Source organism: Mus caroli, unplaced genomic scaffold (assembly GCF_978045245.1).
Source record: "Mus caroli unplaced genomic scaffold, Mus_caroli_1 scaffold_17, whole genome shotgun sequence".
NCBI lineage: Eukaryota > Metazoa > Chordata > Mammalia > Rodentia > Muridae > Mus > Mus caroli.
This window is the reverse complement of record NW_028227272.1, coordinates 578,843-603,432: the sequence shown is the minus strand read 5'-3', so window position 1 is coordinate 603,432 and position 24,590 is coordinate 578,843. Positions and strand designations below refer to the sequence as shown.

The window sequence follows — 24,590 nt, the reverse complement described above, 5'->3', positions numbered from 1 at the left end:
GTGTGTTCACTTTTGTTTCTGGTCTACATGTACAAGGGATCTCATGGTATCTTCACTTAAAGGGTAGTGATGCTGGTCTTAACTCTTCTCCCTTTCCTTCCTCCAGGTTTGAGGATCCCAGCTCACTCGCAGTGTATTAGTATGCTTGACCTCAGTCTATACCCAGGACAGTTTCAGCCTTCATAACTGAGTCTGGTGAATAGTCTTATTGGAGGTCAGCTTTGTAACTTGCAGTAAAAATCACATTTTCTGCACATTTCAGTTGGCTTCTAAACATTTTTTTTTTAAATCACACTGGAAACCCAATTAACTCGTATCATATTCACCAAGTGTGTTTATGGCGAGGATAGCAGGGACTACTGTATGTCTTCTAACTGCTGTGGGAGAGAGAGGTATGCTGCTTCCATGTCCCTATGCTTGCATCCTGAGTGACAGATGATATGCCTTTCATGTCTTCTGGAAATTTGACAATGTTCTTCAATATTTGTGGTTGTACTGGCTGGTTTTATGTGTCAACTTGACACAGGCTGGGGTTATCACAGAGAAAGGAGATTCAGTTGGGGAAGTGCCTCCATGAGATCCAGCTGTGGGGCATTTTCTCAATTAGTGATCAAGTGGGGGAGGTCCCCTTGTGGGTGGGACCATCTCTGGGCTGGTAGTCTTGGTTCTATAAGAGAGCAGGCTGAGCAAGCCAGGAAAAGCAAGCCAGTAAAGAACATCCATCCCTCCATGGCTTCTGCATCAGCTCCTGCTTTCTGACCTGTTTGAGTTCCAGTCCTGACTTCCTTTGGTGGTGAACAGCAATGTGGAAGTGTAAGCCGAATAAACCCTTTCCTCCCCAACTTGCTTCTTGGTCATGATGTTTGTGCAGGAATAGAAACTCTGACTAAGACAAATTGGTACCAGCATAGTGGGGTATTCCTGTGACAGCCTGACCATGTTTTGGGGAGGACTGTGGAAGGACTTTGGAACTTTGGGCCAGAAGATCCATTCAGTGTTAAGAGCTCTGTCGAATGTTGTGAAGGAGCTTGGAAGATATGTTGAGAACAGTGCAGAAGATGGAGGCCTGGCTTGTGAAATTTCAGAGGGAAGATTAAAGACTTTTTTCAGGGCCATTGCTAGTTTGATTGTGAAGATTCTGTGGTTCTGGTTAGCTGGGACTAAAGAATCAGCTGTGATTAACAAGATACCAGAACTACTAAAGCAAAACCTTTGCATTACTGGGACTATTGATGCTGGTTAACTGGAGCTAAGAAATTAGCGGCGATTAAGACGAGACCAGCATCATTGAGGTGACATCTTCTGGGAAGTGTTTTCTGGGAGCACAGAGGCTGTGTTCCAGAGATAGCCAAGGTTGTACCTTGTGCTGTGGCTGGACTTGGTAATGTGTAAGAGTTACCCAGGTGGTACTGGTTTTGAAGGCATAAAGGGGTCACGCAGAGCAGCTGAGACTTGGCACTTTGAGAGGGCATGGAAGGCCATTGGTGAAGGTGCGGCCTCAGTTGCAATTGATGGCCCAGGACTGAAGGGGTCATGCAAAGGAGTTGAGGCTTGGCACCATGAAGAGAGCCTATAAGAGGCTATTGGTGAAGCCTAGATACAGTGGAAGACAGCAGCGTTTTGGAGATGACCACCAAGAACAGCAGGAGCAGTGGAGTACAGGCAGTTGGAGCCTAGAAGACAAGGTGTGTGCTACAAAGAGCATGGCTTGTGAAGTGACCCAAGCCTTTAGAGGAGTCCAGAAGATTGTGAGTTGGATCCCAGACATTGGACAGTTGGAGTTTAATTTTTGCTTTTGATTATGACTGTGCCTTGATATTTTTCCCCCTTGAAGGAAGAAAATGTTTTAGTGGATCCCACAGTTAAGAGACTTTTAATTGTAAAAAGACTTTGGATTTTAAAAGATATTGGATATTTTAAAAGGATTGAACTTTTAATATGTATAGACTGTGGGACTTTTAAAGTTGTTTAGATCTTGGGGATGAATAAGAACTAAGGGTTGAGGCTTACTAGTGATGTGTTTGTGTGTCAGGTTGACAATGGGTCAATTGTACTGGCTGGTTTTATGTGTCAACTTGACACAGGCTGGGGTTATCACAGAGAAAGGAGATTCAGTTGGGGAAGTGCCTCCATGAGATCCAGCTGTGGGGCATTTTCTCAATTAGTGATCAAGAGGGGAGGTCCCCTTGTGGGTGGTGCCATCTCTGGGCTGGCAGTCTTAAGTTCTATAAGAGAGCGGGCTGAGCAAGCCAGGAGAAGCAAGCCAGTAAAGAACATCCCTCCATGGCCTCTGCATCAGCTCCTGCTTTCTGACCTGCTTGAGTTCCAGTCCTGACTTCCTTTGGTGATGAACAGCAGTGTGGAAGTGTAAGCTGAATAAACCCTTTCCTCCCCAAGTGCTTCTTGGTCATGATGTTTGTGCAGGAATAGAAACCCTGACTAAGACAGTGGTCTTCCCATTTATAGCCTATAGCAGTGAAAATTTTAAAGATTTCCAGTATCACATTTCCATAGAAACTCTTCTGGAAAGATACAGCAAAGTCCACTCTTCCTGAGTGACGTTCACATGCACATCCGCTTCGGTCACTACATTCATCTTCCAGGGAGGCACCCTGGCTGCTGTGCTTCACCATGTGCATTGGAATAGTAGCTCGTTCGTGTTACTATAGCTCTAGGATACACACAAAAGTGAATTTAGAGATGATTCAGCAGGTAGAAATGCTCACTGCTCTTGCAAAGGACCTGAGTTTAGTTCCTAGTACACCTAACTGTAACTCCCAACTCCAGATCAAATGCCTTTGCTTGAGCTCTGGGGGCACTTACACTCATGTGCACTTAACTCATTCACAAGTGTTGGGAGCACAGAGATCCTTGTGCTCACAGATAGCACTAGAGAAAACAGGAGTGTTAAACATGCAGGGTTGTGTTTTCAGTGGAAGAGTTCTATAACCCAGTTTTCCATACAGGAGACTGGGAAGGAAAGTGGTTAATAACCTGTTGATCTATATTGGGTCAGGCCATACCAGGCTCCCACAACCAGGACCAGAAGTGGCTAATAGCCTGGGTAACCTCTATACTATCTGTATGACATAGACCACACCAGAATGTCCCCTAGGTCCTTAAATAGGTAGCCTATCTCTAGAACCCATCTTCATGGAAAAAGTGACATGTATTTTGAGAAAAGTTTGGATGTAATTATGCCTCATTGTGCACAAGGGGTAGTGTTGCATTGTGTTACAGCAGGAAACTTTTACCAAAATTGTACTATACTTAAATATGCCTACAATAAACCACCCCATGTCAGACTCTAGAAGTTTGAAAACACCAGCTGTGAAGTTGTGTTGAGAGGAGTTCCTTCTTGCCTCGTGAATTGTTACTCTGCCGGCCCTGGTGTTTATAAGAGACCTGCTCAGAGACATATATGCTCATTACGTAAAATAATAAAAAATGAATTATATGTATATATGTGTGGGTGCCATGTGTGGAGGTCAGATGACAACAGGAGTTGGCTCTCCTTCCATAGTGTGGGTTCTGGGGATTAAACTCAAATCATCAGGTTTGGTTGCAACCCTCTTTACCTGCTGAGCAACCTCACTAGCCCAGATATATTTGTTTTTAAAATCTACTCATTGCTGGATATTCTTTATTCCTTCATATGTATTATAAGTTAAGGGTGACTGGGCAGTGGTGGTACACACCTTTAATCCCAGCACTTGGGAGGCAGAGGCAATACCAGTGCCCTGCGTGCTAGCCCTTGGGGCTGAGGAGTGGTATTGGTCAGGTTCACCCCTCTGGCTGAAGTATGGACTCTGCAGTTTTTGTTGCAATGAAGGCTTAGACTGATTCCCTACCAAGTGGAGACACCTCATACCTAGTTCTGTGCCAGAGGTTTCAAGACCCACCAGGCTTGCCAGGAAATTACAGAAGCAGTTCTGAGTCCCTTCCTGGCTAGATATGGATCAGGAAAAGTACCTTTTGGTAAAGTACATTTATTTGGCATTCTGTATATAAGGGAAAGCTACCGAGACTACCTGCTACAGCTGCTGTGCCTTCATCCTCACAAGCATGGGCTGGACATATCCACTGAAGTCTCTGCCAGACATCTAGACACAATGTAAGTGAGCTAGGACATCTGCCTTAAAATATTCTTATCCATTTTTCATGATTGTCTTTTCAGGAAAGCCAGTTCTGCACCTTCAGAAGACTACAGTGCAGTTTAGGGGCCCCACACAAAGTCTGGCTTCAGGGATCTCTGCAGGAAAGTTATACAGCACACAGGCAGCTGAGGACAAGGAGGAGGAGAGCCTGCACTCCATCATCAGCAACACTGAGGCAGTGCGGGGTAAGCCTGGAGACCATGCCATCTGCAACCCTTGGCTTTTACCTACCAAGGCTTGCCCCGTCTGGTGGTCACCTGAGAAGCTGCCAACTAAAAGGGAATGCTGACCCACCTGATGTGGGACAGGAAGGCCATCTCCAGGCCCGGGGCTGCACTTCTGACTTTTGACGGAGTCAGGGACAGACTATTGATGCTGAGAAGTGAGGCTTCCTTACAGTCCGTTTTTTGAGTAATGCTTTTGAAAAATGCACTGTACACTGTTAATGCCAGCCTGAGTCTCCCACACACACATTGTGGGGACTCTGCCTCCACAGTTTGCTGGAGCATTGAGGGGTGTCCCCCGCCCTCGATGGCCGCAGAGTTGCCTCGTGCCCTTTAGTTTGAGAGATAGTCATTCCTCTTGTTTAAAAGTCAGAACCTTAAACATTTCAGAAGGCATGCTCTCCCACAAAGAATGGAAATGCAATTTTATTGATTGTGTCATTGATTCATTACCAGGTTCTGTCTCCAAACATGAGTTCCAGGCAGAGACAAAGAAACTTTTGGACATCGTAGCCCGTTCTCTGTACTCAGAAAAAGAGGTAGGATGTATGGCCATTGCTCTCCAGGCAAGTCAGAGGTCTGGCAAGGCTGCCCCCATCCCTTCCTGGGGAAGCGCCTAATCCAGATCCTCTGCTTGCCATTAAGAGGAATTGTGCTGATCCAGGCCCTCCCCAATACTGACATAGATATCTACCTTTGATCTGTTTCAGCAGGACTGTTGACGTGCTTTGAAGCTCTTGTGTTTATCTACTTTAGCAGAACTTGCAGGCCTGTACCTGTGTTAGAGAGGAATACAAAACCTTTCTGTTTTTCTTTTTTTCAAGATAGGGTCTCGTGTTGTTTTGTAGCCAAGGATGACCTTACACTTTAAGCTGTTTCTTTCTTTTTTTTTTTTTTTTTTTTTTTTTTTTTGGTTTTTTGAGGCAGGGTTTCTCTGTGTAGCCCTGGCTGTCCTGGAACTCACTCTGTAGACCAGGCTGGCCTCAAACTCGGAAATCCACCTGCTTCTGCCTCCCGAGCGCTGGGATTAAAGGCGTGCGCCACCACGCCCTGCCCTTAGAGCTGTTTCTTACAACTATGTGTGTGTTGTGTGTGTGCTCGAGGATGCTCATGGAGCAGTGCATCCTCCTCCTCCTCCTCCCATGTGAGGCCTGGGATTGAACACAGCTCATCAGACTGGACAGAAGTACCTTTACCTGCTTAGTGCCCTTGCTGGCCTATCCTTCTCAATACTGTCTAGGGCTTTGATTTCTTTTAGCACTTTAAGGCACGAATCCATAGTGAGTGGGCTCTGGCAGCTCAGGCCCCTCTTGTTAGTCCTTACAAAGTGGTACAGCAGGCCGGCACTCAGTTCAACATAGGTGCCTTTCTCTTTGGCTTCCTTATTTTCCTGATCAGCTTCCTTCACTCATTTCAGGAAGCTGTCTCAGCTCTCAGAATGCTTAATATTCTCATTATGTCCACTGGTCCCCTTGGCAGAAGTCTTGCATTGAACTTGTTGCACTAGCTGAGATTATAGACTTCTAGGTTGGCCACAGTAACACTTATAGGGCATTCTTTTTTATTTTTATTTTTTATGTATATGAGTACATTGTAGGTGTACAGATGGTTGTGAGCCTTCATGTGGTTGTTGGGAATTGAACTTTTAGGACCTCTGCTTGCTCTGGTCAACTCAGTTCACTCAGTCCCTGCTCACTCTGGCCCAAAGATTTATTTATTATTATGCATAAGTGAAGACACTGTAGCTGTCTTCAGACATGCCAGAAAAAATCATGAGCTCTAATTACGGGTAGTTGTGAGCTACCATGTGGTTGCTGGGATTTGAACTCATGACCTTTGGAAGAGCAGTCAGTGCTCTTACCCACTGAGCCATCTCACCAGCCCGAGGCATTCTTTTTTGACCAGTACTTGTTCCCTGATGTCTATAGTAGCACCTTTCTTGTAGACTTTATGCATGTGGCCAGAAGAATAGTACATGTTGGCTAAAAGGCCTGGAGCAGGCACATTTGGTGCTTTTTGTGTTTTTCGTTGTGTTTGCCATTTGGGGAAGTTATTGGAAGATGGCAGCTCTCTAATCCTTGTACCTTCCCTTCTCCCACATCCAGCTCTGAGCGCTAGCATTAGAGACGTGTGTCCCTGCATCTAATTCTTAGACATTATTTTTGAGGAGATTAACATTCATTGTTGGGTGCTGAGAAACGTGCATATAATCTTAGTACTGGGATGACAAAGGCAAAAGAATTACAGGTTTGAGGTTAGCCTGGGCTATACAGTGAGATTTTTGTCTCAAATACAGCAGCAACAGCAATAGCAAAACCCAAGGCTTGGAAAAAGCCAAGAGAAGTGCTACCAGCGGGGGACGTTGTACACCTGTGACCTAGCGCTCAGGAGGCTGAGCCGTGAGAAGGAGGGAAGGAAGACTGCTGCTCGTGCTGTGCTCAGTAACAGCCAAGGTTCTAAAGTAGACTGGCACTCATTCTACAGACTTCAAGGATCTCAGGAAACACCCACTTCCTCGTCTGCTCTCTTGAGCTCTGTGTAGGATCGGGGTGCTTTCAGACCTTGCAGGGGTTTCCTGGCCTCTGACATCCATTTCTTTTTTCTTTTTTTTTTTTTTTTTTTTTTTTTTGGTTTTTCGAAACAGGGTTTCTCTCTGTAGCTCTGGCTGTCCTGGAACTCACTTTGTAGACCAGGCTGGCCTCGAACTCAGAAATCTGCCTGCCTCTGCCTCCCCAGTGCTGGGATTAAAGGCGTGCGCCACCACTGCCCAGCTCTTTCACAGGTTTCTTAAAGTCTCAGTTCACATGTAAGTCCAGGCTTCACTGACCATCCTGAAAGGAAAGGTTAGCTCCAGAACATGTGTTGAGGAGATACCACCGATCATGGGAGACAGGGTATTGTGTCATCAGGTCATCAGCTGCCGCCATTACAGACTCGGCAGCCAGGTCTCAATCAGTGCCATTCATTCATCTCCCTACCTCTTGCTCCCGTTCCCTAGGTGTTCATACGAGAGCTCATCTCCAACGCCAGTGATGCCTTGGAGAAACTGCGGCACAAGCTGGTGTGTGAAGGCCAGGTGTTGCCAGAAATGGAGATTCACCTTCAGACGGATGCCAAGAAGGGCACTATTACCATTCAGGTACTTCTGTCCTGACAGTACCCAGCTCTTGGTCCAGAAACAGCCGGGGTGACCAGACATGGGGAGGACTGCATTCTAGTTCTGGCTGGACTCCAGTGATAGCTGACTGTTTCCTTCCTGTTCTGAGCACTCTTGCGGTCACTCACTAACCCACCTTAGGATCTTAGAGTCCCAGGCAGAAGGGAAGGGAATTTAGAGCTACTCCAAAGGCCATGGCTTTGGTCTCTCAAGAGTGAGAACTGTGGCAGTCCTGGGGATTTAACCCAGGGCCTGCGATGTGCTAAACAGGCTCTCTGTCACTGAGTTGGATCTAACCTTGCCTCAAGAAAGTCAAGTTTATCATTTCTCTGTTTTTTTTTAAAGATTTATTCATTTATTATATGTAAGTACATTGTAGCTGTCCTCAGATACTCCAGAAGAGGGCATCAGATTTCGTTACGGATGGTTGTGAGCCACCATGTGGTTGCTGGGATTTGAACTCGGGACCTTCGGAACAGCAGTCGGCCCTCTTAACCACTGAGCCATCTCTCCAGCCCCATTTCTGTTTTTAAAAGATTTATTTTTTATGTGTGTGTGTGTGTATGTGTGTGTACACGCATGTATACATGCTCATGGCAACATGCAAACAGGTGCTACTTTAGCTCTTCCATTAATACCTGTGATACTTGCAAGCGAATTATGTGTGTGGTGTGAAGTCTTAAGGATCCCATCCCATCGCATCATCTTGGAACCGTGGGCAGAAATGTACTAGCTGCTGTGTGCATGGACCCTTTGTGTTCTGTCAGCTGCATCCCTGCCCTTGGGTGCCTAGAAAATGCTGCCTTTGCTAGTGCAGCTTTATAAATAATCTCAAATAGGCAGTGTACGTTCTCCAACTAGTTCTTTTGAAAAGCATCCCAGGTTCTCTCCCTTTCTGTCAGTTTGTCATGTCATATGAAACTTTGGACATTTTCATTGGAGTGCGGTGACTATCTAGGAAGGAAGCAATGTAAGTTAAAAGCAGGAAGTCTGTGTTCTCCTTTATATCATCTAACATGAAGGTTTGTTATCGTTGTTGGTTTTGGTTTTTTTCCGAGACAGGGTTTCTCTGTGTAGCCCTGGCTGTCCTGGAACTCACTCTATAGACCAGACTGGCCTCGAACTCAGAAATCCGCCTGCCTCTGCCTCCCAAGTGCTGGGATTAAAGGTGTGCACCACCACTGCCCAGCTAACATGAAGTTTTTAAGGAATCCTTAGAAAGTTCCAGTGTGTCTGGTTGAGATGGTATACACCCATAATAGTTTTTATTTATATGTTTTATATGTGTTTTATTACATATATTATAAATAATAATTATTTTATTTTATATATGTAATATAGAAAGCACTGGAGAAACTAAGGAGAATCACAAATTCAAGGACAACTCGGGCTACATACCAAGTCTCAGTACAGCTTGGGCAAAATATCAGCTTGGCACAGGCTAGAGTCATCTGAAAGGAGGGAACCTAAATTGGAAAATGCTCCATTAGATATAACTGTAAGGCATTTTCATAATTAGTAATCGATGAGACTGTGCCCAGTCCATTGTGGGTGGGGCAACCACTGGGCTAGTTGTCTGGGATTCTACAAGAAAGCAGGCTGAGCAAGCCATGGTGAGCAACTCTTCCATGGCCTCTTTATCAGCTCCTGCCTTCACTGCTGTTAATGATGAGCTGTTCTGTGGACCTGTGAGTGAAATAAACCCTTTCCTCCCCAAGTTGCTTTGGTCATGGTGTGTCATCAGAGCAATAGTAACCCTAACTAAGACATATGTGAGTAGGTTCCTCAGACTTCATCATGACCAAGAAGCAAGTTGGGGAGGAAAGGGTTTATTCAGCTTACACTTCCACATTGCTGTTCATCACCAAAGGAAGTCAGGTCTGGAACTCAAGCAGGTCAGGAAGCAGGAGCTGATGCAGAAGTCATGGAGGGATGTTTCTTACTGGCTTGCTTCCCCTGGCTCGCTCAGCCTGCTCTCTTATAGAACCCAAGACTACCAGCCCAGAGATGGTCCCACCCACAAGGGGCCCTTCCCCCTTGATCACTAGTTGAGAAAATGCCCCACAGCTGGATCTCATGGAGGCATTTCCCCAACTGAATCTCCTTTCTCTGTGATAACCCCAGCTGTGTCAAGTTGACACAAAACCAGCCAGTACAGAGTTCAAGTTTATTTTTGTGTGTTCCCAGGGATGGAACCTAGGCCTTGAGCATGTCAGGCAAGCATTCTATAACTTCTGTAGCCCAGGTGCGCCTGGAACTCACAGTGTAGCACAAGCTGGCCTCAAACATCCATCAGTCCATCTGTCTTACCCTCCCACACCATACCTAACCCACAGGCCTTTTCCTTTTCTTAATGGCCGCTGATTGCATAGATGAGCTACTCTCCCCTTCAAAGGTCCCTGTCCTATCACCATCCCCTGGGGGAGTAGGAGCTAGCAGAAGAGCAGTGGTGCAGAACTCAGAGAAGAGGCTTGCTGCAGGAGAGAGAACCGATGGCCCCATGGAAGAGTTGCAGCTACTCCAGCGGGCTGCTGGACCCAACAGTTGTGATCATTGCCTCCATTGTTCTGAATAGAAGAACCACCAGAGGATGGATCAGAGCCAGGCAGGCTCTGAGTGTGGCCAGGGTGTACTGCTCATGAGAGTTGCATGATCAGCTGCCAACTTGCTGACTCAGCACCTTTCTGAAATTGGTTGGTTTTATGGTTTGGGGCTGAGGATGGAACCCACAAATGAGTTGAACTGCACTCTAGCCCTGAGGTGTTTTCAGTGGTAAGTCCTCCAACCAACCCTTCAGGTCTTCTCTGGTGTTGTGGACTGACAGGACTGGACTCTCCAATGAGCTTGTGGTGTGCTTTGAACCCTAGCTATGATCACAGAGGGAGGACATTGGGATTCCTGGTCCTGTCCATGTGCTTTGGCCTAGCTACACAGGGTCTGTGTGTGACAATATCTCTTTCTTCAGGACACTGGCATTGGGATGACACAGGAGGAACTGGTGTCCAACCTTGGCACAATCGCCAGATCGGGGTCAAAGGTAGGTACAGCCCAGAACCCCTCCCTTCTAGGATAGGCACTGTGGGACCATAGAGAGGTGTCTGTTAGCAGTCTTGTGCTGTACAGAGGTGGAAGTCACTTTGCTCAGAGCTGTAGTGTAGTGAACAGACATGTTGAAGCCTGCCTGTCCAAATCCAGGAAGATCCATCCATTCACCCTTCAAGTTAGCCCTCAGCTACTAGGCCTCACCCACCCACCCACTCAGCAGAGGCGGCCACTTCTCCCAAGCAGCATTTGATCTTGAGCCACTCTGTCTACAGGTGCAGTGGTTTTGAGGACAGCCAGCTATTAGGGGTCATTTTATTGTCAGAATATATGCTGGGAAGACGAGATGTCTGTCTTGGGATCCTAGGCAGGGTCCATTCTGGCCTAAGGCAGAGGCCAGAGGTGTGCACTGCCTCCTGGTTCCTGTGTGCTTTTTCTGTTTGTTTCTGTTTATGTAAATGGTGGCTTTGATAAGCCAAAGTGTCGAACAGGAATTCTACTTTAAAGTTTTTCTGTGCTGTGACTTCTACCGGTGAAGTTCCTTGTGGAGTTTTTGTGTAAGGTAGTCTTTACTGTCTCAGAGACCAGCTGTGAGCTACACATGCTGTTTTTAAATGAATTAAAATGAGATGTAAAGTCAGCTCATTGATCACACTAGCCAGATGTACTGGAAGCTGCCATGTTACATGTATGCTGACGACAGATGTTTGCAGGATGTTCTGGGCAGCTGGCTTTGGCTGGAGCAGTAGACGATGACAATGTGAGAATGGCCAGCTAAGCACTGGCACGTTTTCAGAAGCATGTGACCATCCTCTGTGTCTGTAGGACCCCAAAGTGAAAGTGTTTTTTAAAAGTGTCTGTCCTGGACACACTTATTCTTTAAATAGTACACTCTGACTGTTTATACACTGGGTACCATAAGTAGAAATGGTTTTCAGTATGGGAATAGGAGTGTAGACTATATAGAAAACTGCTCGTAGACAAGGTGCTTAGCATCCATGGACCTGGTACCCTGGTCCTATACCCCTGGGCACCAAGGGACAGTGGTGCCAGGTTTGAACTGTTTCCCACAAGGTTTTGAGCCTAGGACACATGACACACAGGACAATTATAATAGCCCCACTGGGCCTGCTGACCCACAAGGTCAAGTTGTCTCTTTCCCTATCCTGTATGACCTGAAGTTGGCAATGAGCAGTGTAAATAGGATACGGCCCTATCCCTGCCTGGGCCTGGCTGTATGGCTTTGAGCATCTTGTTCCAGATTTTGTTGATTTAGTCCTTTATGAGAATGTAGGGTGATAGAGAAGGATTCATTACTTGCTAACTACACTCTTGGCATATGCTAGAGGACCCTGCCCAGCACAACACAGGTGGGGTGGGCCACCCTCTGAACAGTCTTTGCCACCACAGGCCTTCCTAGAAGCACTGCAGAACCAGGCAGAGACCAGCAGCAAGATCATTGGCCAGTTTGGAGTGGGTTTCTATTCAGCCTTCATGGTAGCTGACAAAGTTGAAGTCTATTCTCGCTCAGCAGCTCCAGAGAGCCCAGGTTACCAGTGGCTTTCAGATGGGTAAGTAAGAAGAGGCCTACTCACATTGCCAATGTCCCTTTCCCTCATGGCACTCAGGGCCTAGTATCATCTGGCATGCAAACTAGACATTATCATGCGTTTGACAATGTTTAATAAGAATTGACTTAGAGGTGTTGAAAACAGGGCCTTTATATTTAACACAGGTTATTCTAAAATACTCTATATAGCTAAGATTAGCCTCGAACCCACAACAATCCTCCTGCCTTGGCACCTGAGTGTTGGGATCTCAGATGTGTACCATTGCATCCAAGAGTTAGGAGTTCCTTAAGATGCAGTTGTACATCTTGTGGGCTGTTTAGGTGAAGCCTGACTCTTTGGCTTTGGGAACCCTGATGGCCTTGGGCATGGGCTATTGTGCTCTGTGGTGCTGTACTATTTGGGTCGGGCTCTTGGTAATGCAGTGAAAGAACGGGGCTTCCTCTGGGGCCCTTGCCTGAAGCTGGCATCGCTGGCATTGGTGCTGTGGAAATCCCTGTTCCTCCTGACTTTAAAACTTTCTAACCTTGACACAGCAGTGACATACCCAGCTCAGTGGAGGCCAGTGTTGGTGTGTTTGTTAACTATTTTATTGGGTTCTCATACCTGTACCACCCTTCCAACCCCTAATACCAGGTAGGAGAGAAAGAAGGTTAGAGGGGAAGCAGGGACAGAGACCTCTTTAGGCCAATTCCTGTTGATTAGGGAGAGGCCTTGAGTTCCTAGGGGCAAGTCTAGTCTTCATTGTTAGAATACCCAGCAGTCCAGCAATAGTGAGCACAGCAGTAGGGCCAGTAACAGCTGCCTTCTTCTTTCTTCTTCGCACACCTCCTAACCATCTCAGGGCTCTAGCATTTATTCTCTCCAGAGTCCCCGAAATTAAACTGCTTGCAGCTGGCAAAAGCCACGCCCCTTCCAAGAACACAAGCCAATCATAGTCAATGGCTGTAGATAAACTGAAGCAGCCCCATATCCCACACCTGGGATTAAAACAAAAACACTCGAATAACATGACTGGGTTTTTAAAGAGATGAAAATTCTCACTACAGGCAAGTCTGTGGGGCCTTTCCCAAGACAGGGCTGACCTTGTCATCCTCTTTGGTCCAGCTAGGGCTGCATGCTCTCATAGTGTTCTTCTCCACACTTTGGGGTGGTATCTGACAGAGTAATAAGGTGAATTAAATTCAGGCTGCATTTGAAGAGAATGGGGCCTCAGACAAATTTGGGTTTTCTTTTTTTCCAAACTTGATTTCTGATACTCACGATTTTTATTAATTATTTGAGATTTCCATACAATGCATTCTGATCACATCCCTCACACCTCCCAGAACCATTTCCCTTTCCCAACCCTTTCAACTTTGTGTCCTCATTTTTAAAAACACATCTAGTTCAACCTGTGCTGCTTATATGCTCTTGGCTATATGCCGCTCATGGGAGAATGATCAAATGTCCAGGAGACCTGAAAAGGGATTTTCTCTTTCTAAACAGCTCTCGATCTGCAAGTATCTCCTTAGTTACTCTGCCCACCTCTCGGCTCCATGCTGGGATTTTGTCTGGCTTGAATGATGGGGCTCGTGCATGCTGTGTCTCTACTGTAAATCCACCTGTGTAACTGACCTGCTATGTATAGAAAACTCTGTCCATGCAGTAATCCTCTGCCTCTGGCTCTTCCAACCTCTCTGTCCCCTTTTGGTAATGATCCTTGGGAGGAGGGCTGTGGTATAGACCTCCCGTTTGTGGCCAAGCACTCCATGGTCTCCTGTTCTTTGCACTTCATAGGTCTCTGTGTTAATTGCCATCCACTGTGGCTAAGTACCTTTTTATTGCTATGACAAACAACACAACCAAGACAAGGTATAAAAGAAAGCATTTAATTGGGCTGATGGTTTTAAAGGGTTAGAGTCACTGATAGTGGAGCAAAGGCAAGGTGGCAGGAATAGCTGAGAGCTCACATCTCATTCTAAAAAGCAGGAAGGGAAGCAGAGGGCATGCTGGGAACAGTGCATGTCTGTTGAAAGCTCCAAGCCTGCCCTCAGTGACACCCCTCCAACAACACCAGACTTCTTAATCTTGCCCAAACATTCCCACCAACTGGGAACCAAGTGTTCAAATGTGAGCCTCTGGGCTGATCTCATCTGAACGACACACATTGGAAACAAAAGCTTCTTGATGAGGAGTGGGAGATGGACTCACCTGTGGTGTCGCTGAGTTATTAGAAGTCAGTCTAATACTGTGTCCATTTAGCAAAGTATTCGTACTAGCTTCTATGATCTGTCTGCCCACAGGCTCTTAGCGCAGGTAATTGTGCCAGGTAAGGGTTTCAGCTTGTGGAACAGGTCTTAAGTCTAATCGGAAAGTAGTTGGTTACTCCCAGGACATTCGTGACACCTTTGTGCCAGCAGGCATGTTTTGCTAAGGTGGTCATTGCAGTGTGCAGGTTTCACAGCTGGTGACATGGCAGTTCTTTCTCCTTTGGGAGTGTGCACAGCACCCTCCGTCACGATGAAAGCTAGCAAGTCATGAAGCTTCCAATGGAGTGCCATCTTCATTTCTCTGTGCTCTTTGACTCAATATATTGTGTCTTCAGTAATAAGATCTTACCATAAACTTATGTTGTTGTTGTTGTTGTTTAAGATTTTATTTATTTTATATATATGAGTACACTGTCACTTTCTTCAGACACACCAGAAGAGGGCATCAGATCCCATTACAGATGGTTGTGAGCCACCGTGTGGTTGCTGGGAATTGAAACCATGACCTCTGGAAGAGCAGCCAGTGCTTTTAACTGCTGAGCCATCTCTCCAGCCCTTACCATAAATTTTTGAAGGATAGGAAGAACATTGACAGTAATCTCTAATGTTTTTTTTTTTTGCGGGGGGCGGGGGGGTGTCTATGGGACCTCACTAGCTAACAACTTTAGAAGTAACCTATTCCTGGCACTGGGCTTTTTGTTATCCTGTGAATCAAGCAGGTTGCCTGTCATAGGCTAACTGCATTTAAACTCTATGTGTGTGTGTGCATGTTTTAGGAAGTGTCTGCAGTAGATTTCCATGACTTTTTGGAAATGTCCTTAGTGTTAGCTACTCCTCCCTGTATCCCTTCCCCTGCCCTATTGCCATTTACCTTTTTATGCCACTCTGGTCTCTCCCCTCCTTGGAAGTCCACCCTGCCCATGGCTCCTTACTAGTTTCCTGACCTTTGGTATTCCAGAATGAACACACATCTGAAGACTCAAAGCTAATATCCACAAATGAGAGAAAACATTAGTCTTTCTGGGTTGTATGGGTGTTTGTGTGTTTAAGGGACAATTAGCAAAGTCTGATGACAAGTAGAGTAGGAGCCCCCTGCAGAGGTCTGCACTCCCAGGCCAGGAAGCTAGCTGCATGCACCCTTCTTCAGTCTCTATTTCAGCAAATTCCCCAAAGAGCTGTTCATAACGGGCACTGCACAGTGCCAGCAGGGCAGGGTTGATGTCAGCTCTGACATCGTTTCTGCTCACCTTGGGGGTTCCCTTGCCATTACCAGTTGTGAACACATAGAATCAGCCCCCATCCCCAGCATCCTGCACTGATATGGAGATGGGTTGAGCCTACTTTCCAATGACATGCTCAGGAAGTTCTCATAGAGGGTGATGGGGTGACTGAGGACAGCACTTTGTGGGTGTCTTTGACCCTGATGTCTATCGAGTGCATAAGGGATTCTGCCAGAGTCAGGAGCTACAGAGCTGGATAGGGTGGCACAGGCCTCTGATCCCAGCATGCAGGGTGCTGAGGCAGGAGGAGTTTGAATCCAGTGTACAACTTAGCAAGATTTTATTTTAAAAAGGAAACCAGAGAATAATGGGACGGTCTTTGTTTTGTTTCCACAGTCAAGTGTGGGCTTCTTTTGTGAAAACCTCACGGAAGTGGTTGTTGAATCGGCTGCGCAGGGCTTTGGCTGCAGCAAGCTATGCAACTGGCTTTACTCTCTTTCATGTTTTAGTTCTGGAGTGTTTGAAATTGCGGAAGCTTCAGGAGTTAGACCTGGGACCAAAATAATCATCCACCTCAAGTCAGACTGTAAAGATTTTGCCAGCGAGTCCCGGGTGCAAGGTGAGGACAGCCAGGCCTGCAAAGCAGGAAGGCCTGGGTGAGAGGCATGGCACAGCACATAAGGGCCAGGAGAGAACTCAGCCCCCACTCAACTGCCATATCTGTAGAAAACCAGTTCCCACCTTCAGGAGTCCTGATTGGCTGGACTTTGTAGCCCTTGTGGGTTTGAGCCTGCTGGGGTTGGAAGTCTGTCATGCCATGAGGGCTTGGGACTCAGTAACACTTGCTGGGCAGACCTTTGAAACCTAGGTTTTCTGGGAGCTGGGAAAAGGTGCTTCCAGCCATTGTTTTGCTCTCTCTGGCTGTCACTCCGAAAGCTTCCGAGAGCACAGCTCCTCTGCCACTAGGTGGTGTCATGTTTCCATGGCGGGTGGTGACCTGAGCCACCTCCCTTGCACCAAACAGGCAAGCCCTCCCTGGATGGCAGGCTGTCAGTCTTCAGTGTGTTTCTTTCTCCTGCAGATGTGGTAACAAAGTACAGTAACTTTGTCAGCTTCCCCTTGTACCTTAATGGAAGGCGGATTAACACTTTGCAGGTGAGGCCCTGGGCTACCTGGGAGACTCAGACAGCTGTAGAAACCTTCTCAAGGATGTGGAGGCAAAGATGGGGGAGGGTCATTGCTTAGAAGCACAAGAGAGATCAGAGTTACCGGGTGCAGGCTGTTTTCCTTGAAGTATAAATTACATATCATAAAGTGCTCCCCTCCACCCAACTTAGTGAGTGACAATTGTTGTATAGGCAGGTGTTATCTCCACAGCTGGTTTTAGAACACTTTCAGCATCCTGAAAAGCATGTCCCCACTAACAGTTTTCATTTCCAGACCTTACAACTACAATCAACTTTCTCTGTCTGTAGATTTGCCTAATTTGGGAGTTACATTGTATCAGGCATAGCCTTGTTCCTTTTTATGACTATCCATTTCATGGATAGATTACAGGCTTGCCTATTGGATAGTGTCCTTATCTCTGCTAAGTACACTCTTGTGTGGTCCCCTGGTTAGTCCTTCCCTTCTGCTGTCACACAGAGAGGCTCTTGCTTCAGAGCCTTTGCATCTCTCCGTGTCACCTTCAACCTACACCAATGCTGAAGCTATCAATGTGGGGTCTTCCTAGTCCCTGCTGGTCTGTCCATGTGTCTGGGTCCTGTGCAGTCATTGAGAACATGTTTTTAACATGATACCCCCTTTGATATAAATTCCCAGGCCATCTGGATGATGGACCCAAAGGACATCAGTGAGCTTCAGCATGAGGAATTCTACCGTTATATCGCGCAGGCTTATGATAAGGCCCGTTTCACTTTGCACTACAAGACGGACGCACCACTCAACATCCGCAGCATCTTCTATGTGCCAGAAATGGTGAAGTGCTGGGCTGGTCATTGCATAGCTCTGGGCAAGCCAAAGGTTATGGGTAACTCTCAGTGTCCACACCCAGGGGTTCCCTCAGAAGAGCTGCATAGACTTGCCAGTGTATATTTGCCATTGTGATGCAGGGCTGCAGCTTCTGCAGGCTCTCGCTTTCTTCCCCTCTGCTTTCCTCTCTTGCAGCAGTACAAAAATTCTGCCAAGTCCATACTACAGAAGCCTAGTAGTCAAGGTCTACTCCCCTGCCTCACTTCAGCGGACCCTGGTAGCATCCAGTTTATATTGCTCTCCAAAAGGGCTGGGTTGGCCTTGGCCCTCCCTAACCATAAGATTTTGGATACTCGTGGATCAGCAGAGGTGCTGGGTCTTAGCTCACTGGGACTTCCTAGATCAGCCTACACTGCAGCTGCAGCTACCTTACTTAGGCAGAGTGGGTGTTTTCTCAAAGTGCAGGATTTGGGCTTTGCAAACCCAGTGTGAGGGCTGCCAGCTCTGCTGCAGTGGTGAGAGGGCCTCACTGGTCCGTGGAACCTTTAATGTTACAGCCCGACTTTCATGTCTTCCTGACATAGTCCTGTTTGATTTTTCCCAAAACCATCTAAAAAAAAAATTTAAGAACCGGGCCTGGAGAGATGGCTCAGTGGTTAAGAGGACTGTCTGTTCTTCCAGAGGTCCTGAGTTTACTTTCTAGCAACCACATAGTGACTCATAACCACCTATAGTGTGATCTGATGCCATTTTCTGGCATGTAGGTGTACATGAGCACTCTTGTACATTAAATAAATGAATAGAGGCCTCATCTTGCAATGGTGGTAGGGAAACCCATGCTGACTTTGGCCTGGAGGCCATGGTTTGCTGGTTCTGACTTCTAATAAATTGTAATTCTGTTTTGGGGGCATATAAGACTTGTTTGAGGTCCCCTGTTGGGTATGGCTTGGGGAGGCTGCCCCATCCTCTTCAGAGCACTTATGGATTCCAGCAGAGCCAACACGGGAGGAGTTGTGTCCATTCTTCTCACCCCTGGGGCTCATCATCCATGCGGCCAGGGAGGTGCTGCCCTCTGTCTGTCCGTCCTTCCTTCCTTCCCTTATCTGGTGGGCTCAGCTGGTGCCACCTGGTCATATGCTTTCCTTTCTCCCAGAAACCATCCATGTTTGATGTGAGCAGGGAGCTGGGCTCCAGTGTGGCACTGTATAGCCGCAAGGTCCTCATCCAGACCAAGGCTGCAGACATCCTGCCCAAGTGGCTGCGCTTCATTCGAGGTACTACTGCTGACACCCTGGCTCTGCACTGTGGACGGTGACCCAGGGCTCCAAGTGGCATGGCCATGTGTCCTCATGCTGCCCACTGCATTTGCTTCCGCTGTGTCCCAGACCCTCCTCACCCAGCAGGACAGGCAAGGAGTTCTTTCAGGGTTAGAAGTGTGACCTGAATTGTGCTGGACCTGAGGTTATAGTTCAGTAAAGAGTGCAGCATTTACTTTCATAGCACAAAGACCAGCAGTCTCCAAGATGCAGTTTATGACTCTCCTTTCTCTTTTGAGACAGGGTCTTATACATAGCCCAGGCCACCGTCTCTGAGATCTGAGATTACATAGTAGCTTATACATAGCCCAGGCCGCAGTCTCTGAGATCTGAGATTACATAGTAGCTTATACATAGCCCAGGCCGCAGTCTCTGAGATCTGAGATTACATAGTAGCTTATACATAGCCCAGGCCGCAGTCTCTGAGATCTGAGATTACATAGTAGCTTATACATAGCCCAGGCCGCAGTCTCTGAGATCTGAGATTACATAGTAGCTTATACATAGCCCAGGCCGCAGTCTCTGAGATCTGAGATTACTATTAGCTTAGTTAGTACTTTGGAGTTGAATGCTGGGATGTGTTTGGTGTGTGCCAGTCCTGCCCTGAGAGGATTTTACCCTGGGACTGCTGTACTGCCCACTGCCCCTGAACAGGACTGAGGAGCAGTGCCCCCTGCCCTTCCTGCTCCTCCTTTACCACCTATTGAGGTTCCGTTGGTGCAGGGGTTCTAATGTTTCTGTCTTCTCAGGTGTGGTGGACAGTGAGGACATTCCCCTGAACCTCAGCAGAGAGCTCCTGCAGGAGAGTGCGCTCATCCGGTAAGCCCAGACAGCAAATAGCAGGGCACTCCTGTGATGGCTAGCCTTGACTTGATTCTGCCCCAGGCGTGCTTTGCAGAAGCCAAGAGCAAAGGGTGAAGGGAGAACTGAGGGCAGGATCCCTCCCTGACCTTCTAGGTGTTCTGACCTAGTGAGCAACTCATTCTGTAGTCAGAAAGAATTTTTGTTTGGCTGAGCAACTGCTGAGGTTGAATCTAGAAATAGTGGTGCTATGCTAGGACCAGGCTGAGGAAGCCTCAGCTGCAATGCCTTAGGAAGCACTTGTAGCAATTGCATAGTTGTTTATTTATCCAGGTTCGGTTACTTTTCCCATTAAATACAAATTACAATGAATGAGGAAAGAACTTGGTCCTTTTCCTCAGCCCACTTTGATGTTGCTAACCCACATGGAGAATGGGTGCCAGCAGGTGCAGGGTGGCTCCAGGCTCCATGGTGCTTTTCCTTGCTGTGGTGAAGGTGGGTGGTACATGTGCGGGTGTGGGCTCCAAATGTCTGGGGAGAACACAGCTGCATTGCTCCTCACTAATGTGGGCTAACTTTGAAGAATTATGGTGTTGAGAGATGGCTCATCCCTGCCACCCAGCCTGGGTATGGCCACAGTTGGAGAGATTCTAGGCACCATGTCTCAGAGTTGAATGAGGCAGGGGTCACCCTAGAACCAAGAATATAGCTGACTTGGGTCTGGGATGCTCTTCTTTTTTATTTATTTTTTTTAAAGAATTATTTATTTATTTTATGTATATGAGTACACTGTAGCTGTCTTCAGACACACCAGAAGAAGGCATTAGATCCCATTACAGATGGTTGTGAGCCACCTTATGGTTACACAGAGTTGAACTCAGGACCTCTGGAAGAGTGGCCAGTGCTCTTAACCACTGAGCCATCTATCCAGCCCTGGAACGCTCTTCTGAAACTAGGTCAGGCCTGTGGAGACACAGCTCTTAGATTCCTAGAGCCGAGTTAGCTGTGCTTCAGTGCCCAGTCTGACTGAGCAGTCATGTTCATGTCTGCCCGGAGCTGCCTTAGACCCTGAGGCACTCTGTTCCTGGGTGCCTAAGTGGCAGAGAGAGGTGTAGAACCAGCAGCTCCTTCCTGCCTGTGGCCAGTCTTTTGAAGAAAGAGCTGCTTTGTTCACAATGTTGAGAGAATCGGGAGCTTCCCAAATGGGAGACGTCCACTCCGGGCCTTCCGAGGCATTGCTGTCTTCCTAGTGCCGTTCTTGTCTCTGTGTGTCGGTGTGTCACCAACCTACAAAGAGTTCTTTCTACCCAGTGGAACCTCAGAAGCAGCAGCAGTTGGCCTTGCTGTATCATTGTCGCTGTCTGTCTATCCTCCAGCCCCCTGTGTCTGCAGCTTTTATCCCTCAGTTGTGAGCATTCAGGTTTCTGTGATGTTTTGTGTCTCCTGGGAGAAATAATGGCATAGTGGAGTAGAGAGGGACCTAACAGGGAAAAGAAAGACTGTTGAGGAAATCGGGTACCCCTTATAAGAGCATGGCGGCTCAGGCAGCTGCACCAGGTCCACTCCAGCTAACATCTTATGCCATACACTTCAGCATTTCCGAGATTGTGTAGCTGTGACTGGAGAGTTGTTGAAATCTCAAGGGAGAGTTGGTTTCTATCTTGAGAAAGTCTTGTGACCCTCTCTCCTCCTGGAGAAGGAAGTGTAGTCACCATAGTGGGAGCTATCTGTTGTCTGATTCTCTTCATTCCCTGCGTGGTTGCCAACTGTTCTGTCCTTTGCTTCTGGTGGCAGTGTACTGTGGAGGCCAGAGGAGGTAACCTCAGTTCACTGGCCTTTCCCAGAGGAATTCCCTTGGCAATCAGGACAGTCACCCTGTGGAGTGGGCCTGCCCTTGGAAATGGTCGATGCTCCCAGGAAAGAGCACAAGAGCCTGTCCTGAGGGTGGAGCGGGTTTGGCTTGTCCTTGGTGGGTGACATTCACTTAGGGGAAGTCTTTGAGGCTTCTCTCCATTCTTGGTGCGGACCATGTGCAGGTCTGTGAGCTGGTACACACACATTGTTGGTGTCTTGGGTTTTTTCTGCTGTTTTTGTTTGTTTGCTTTTACTGGTTATTACCAAGCAGGCATGCTACCCTGAGCTGCCTTCCCACCTCCAGTGCTGCTTTACTTAGAAGACTGTAGATGTGATCCTCAGCAGATTGTCAGTATCTTATTCATGACTTTTTTTTTTTGAGACAGGGTTTCTCTGTATAGCCCTGGCTGTCCTGGAGCTCACTTTGTAGACCAGGCTGGCCTCGAACTCAGAAATCCGCCTGCCTCTGCCTCCCGAGTGCTGGGATTAAAGGCGTGCGCCACCACGCCCGGCTATTCATGACTTTTTAAGTGGTGTTAGATTGAACTCAGAGATACATACATGCTGGACAACCCCTTTCTATGGTACTTAGTAGTGTTTTAAAAATATTTAATGCAGTGCGTACTGATGACCCATTTTAGTGAGGGAATAATCCATTCCTTTTGATCTGTATCATATTCTCCTGTTATTCTGGTTTGGAATTGCCTTTGCACACACGCCTGTGCCTTCAGCAAGCCTCACTGGGCCCCTTGTGCTAGCCCAGGCACACCAGGCACTGGGATCCATGGCTCTGTTTTATCAGAGCAATAGAAAACCTAACAAAGACCCTCTTTCTTTTTTTTTGAGATTTATTTATTTTACATACATGAGTACACTGTCAGTGTCTTCAGACTCTCAGACTCATCAGAAGAGGACATCGGATCCTACTACAGATGGTTGTGAGCCACCATGTGGTGCCAGGAATTGAACCCAGGACCTCTGAAAGAGCAGTCAGTGTTCTTAACCGCTGAGCCATCTCTCCAGTCCCCCAGTGACTGTCTTTTACTAAAGCCCACTTCTGTGCGCTTGATCCTGATTGCCTTTATGGATAATGCAGTAAAAAATGTCCTGATTACAGAGTGACACTTTGCCAAGTTATACAGTGTATATGTAATATGCTTAGTATGTCCCAGGCTATGCAGGGACTCATACACCTACCTAAGGACAAGCAGCTCTGCAGCGTACATTCAGTCTTCCCATGAATACATACTGTGCTGTAACTTACCCCACTGAGGTTTGCCTGGGTTTGGTTGTGTTTGCTTTGGTTTAGTTTTTTCCGGCAGACCTTTGCTCCTAGCTCTAGAACTGTTAGATGACGTTTCTGGTGATCCACTTTAACCCTGAGCCTGTTCATAGTGATTTTGTCACATGCTTCAATGCAGGCCTCTCTCCTTGTTTCTCATATGTGATCCCTGCTGGTGCTCAGGAGATGCCCACTACTGATTGTCCTGTGGAATTCAGTTTGTACCACCACCCACCTGCAGGGCACCCTAGTGAGCTTCTCATTAGGGGGCAGCACAGTGCCTCCTTTGTTCTATAGTTTCCCTTTGGCTCCAGGTGTGTACCCCCACCCCCTTACTTGACAGAAAGCTTTGTTCACAGTGAGTGAGTAACTTGTGTTCTGTAGGAAACTCCGGGATGTTCTACAACAGAGATTGATCAAGTTCTTCATTGACCAGAGTAAAAAAGATGCTGAAAAATACGCAAAGTTTTTTGAAGATTATGGCTTGTTCGTGAGGGAGGGCATTGTGACCACCGCAGAGCAAGACATCAAGGTAGGATGATCTTGGTCCTCCCTGTCAGCCTCAGCCCTGTTGCTACAGAGGAAACTGGTAGAGGCTGTCCTGGATGTGGTGACAAGTCACCTGGGCAGCAGTTGGAACAGTGGGCTCCTGAGTCTGTCCTCATAGACACAGCAGGTCTGCATGTGTTCTTACTTGTGTTAGCCAGGCTCTAGGCACTGACAGAACATCTGACAAAAGCTACTCAAAGCCATAGTTATCTGCTTCAGTTAACTGGAGCCTGAACAGAGTTCCTGTGCGTTCTTTTCTCTCTATTTTACCTGGGCCCCCAGTCTGTGCAGTGGTGCCACTCAGACTCAGAAATTAACTGAGAGCGCCTCCTCAGTCAGCTGTGGCTCCTTCAAGTTGACTTTCTCAGATACTTTGTCACTGGGGAAACGAACAGAACAGAGTGCTTAGATCTGTAAAAACTGCTGGAATCCATTGATACAGGGGAGGGGCTTGGAGCATCCTTGCAGGCCCACGCAGAGGTGTGCTTTGTGTCTCCTAGGCACTTCTCCATCCAGTCAGGGTGGTGGTCAGGATCAGCTATCACATACCCTTGTCTCGAAGGCCTTATGCTCAGCTGAAAGGCCAAGTCTCTTGACCCTTGACACCCTGGCCCCAGCAGATGGCAGGAAGAGAGATGTGGGTTTAAGGAAAGAACAGAAAAGCAGGGTGAGATTAGGGTACAGTTACCTTAGTTACCTTAGTTAAGTTTTCTTTTGCTGTGATGTAGCACCACACCCAAAAGTCTCTTGGGGATAAAAAGATTTATTTGGCTTATAAAAGGGTGGAGCTCAGCCGGGGAATGATGGCGTACACCTTTAATCCCAGCACTTGGGAGGCAGAAGCAGGCGGATTTCTGAGTTTGAGGCCAGCCTGGTGTACAGAGTGAGTTCCAGGACAGCCAGGGCTACACAGAGAAACCCTGTCTCGAAAAAACAAAAACAAAAAAAAACAAAAAAGGGTGGAGTTCTTAATAATACCATTGGCCAGTGTAATTGCTGAAGAAGAATACATTTGTTCACAAATAGTTTATAGTATCGCTTGCACTCTGTAAAATCTATCGATGTCACTGTCCTGAGGCTATACATGGCTCCTAGGTATACAGATGCCAAGTCTGGCACATGGCTCTTGTCTGGGCCTTCTCCCCACCAGCCTGTCAGCAGATTCCAACTGTAATGTCTACTTAAGGTCTGCATTTG

The 24,590-nt window shown here is 47.2% G+C and overlaps 1 protein-coding gene across 1 annotated transcript in view; it reads left to right on the top strand.

Moving 5' to 3' along the window:
- Positions 1-24,590, top strand: part of Trap1 (TNF receptor associated protein 1) — a 37,797-nt gene that overhangs the window by 4,682 nt on the left and 8,525 nt on the right. The window contains exons 2-12 of the mRNA XM_021184711.3: positions 4,178-4,342; positions 4,838-4,920; positions 7,380-7,520; positions 10,504-10,575; positions 11,991-12,151; positions 16,130-16,239; positions 16,702-16,775; positions 17,442-17,597; positions 18,745-18,865; positions 19,657-19,726; positions 23,229-23,376. Coding sequence (XP_021040370.1) covers positions 4,178-4,342; positions 4,838-4,920; positions 7,380-7,520; positions 10,504-10,575; positions 11,991-12,151; positions 16,130-16,239; positions 16,702-16,775; positions 17,442-17,597; positions 18,745-18,865; positions 19,657-19,726; positions 23,229-23,376 — 1,301 coding nt within the window. The remainder of the gene's footprint in view (positions 1-4,177; positions 4,343-4,837; positions 4,921-7,379; positions 7,521-10,503; positions 10,576-11,990; positions 12,152-16,129; positions 16,240-16,701; positions 16,776-17,441; positions 17,598-18,744; positions 18,866-19,656; positions 19,727-23,228; positions 23,377-24,590) is intronic.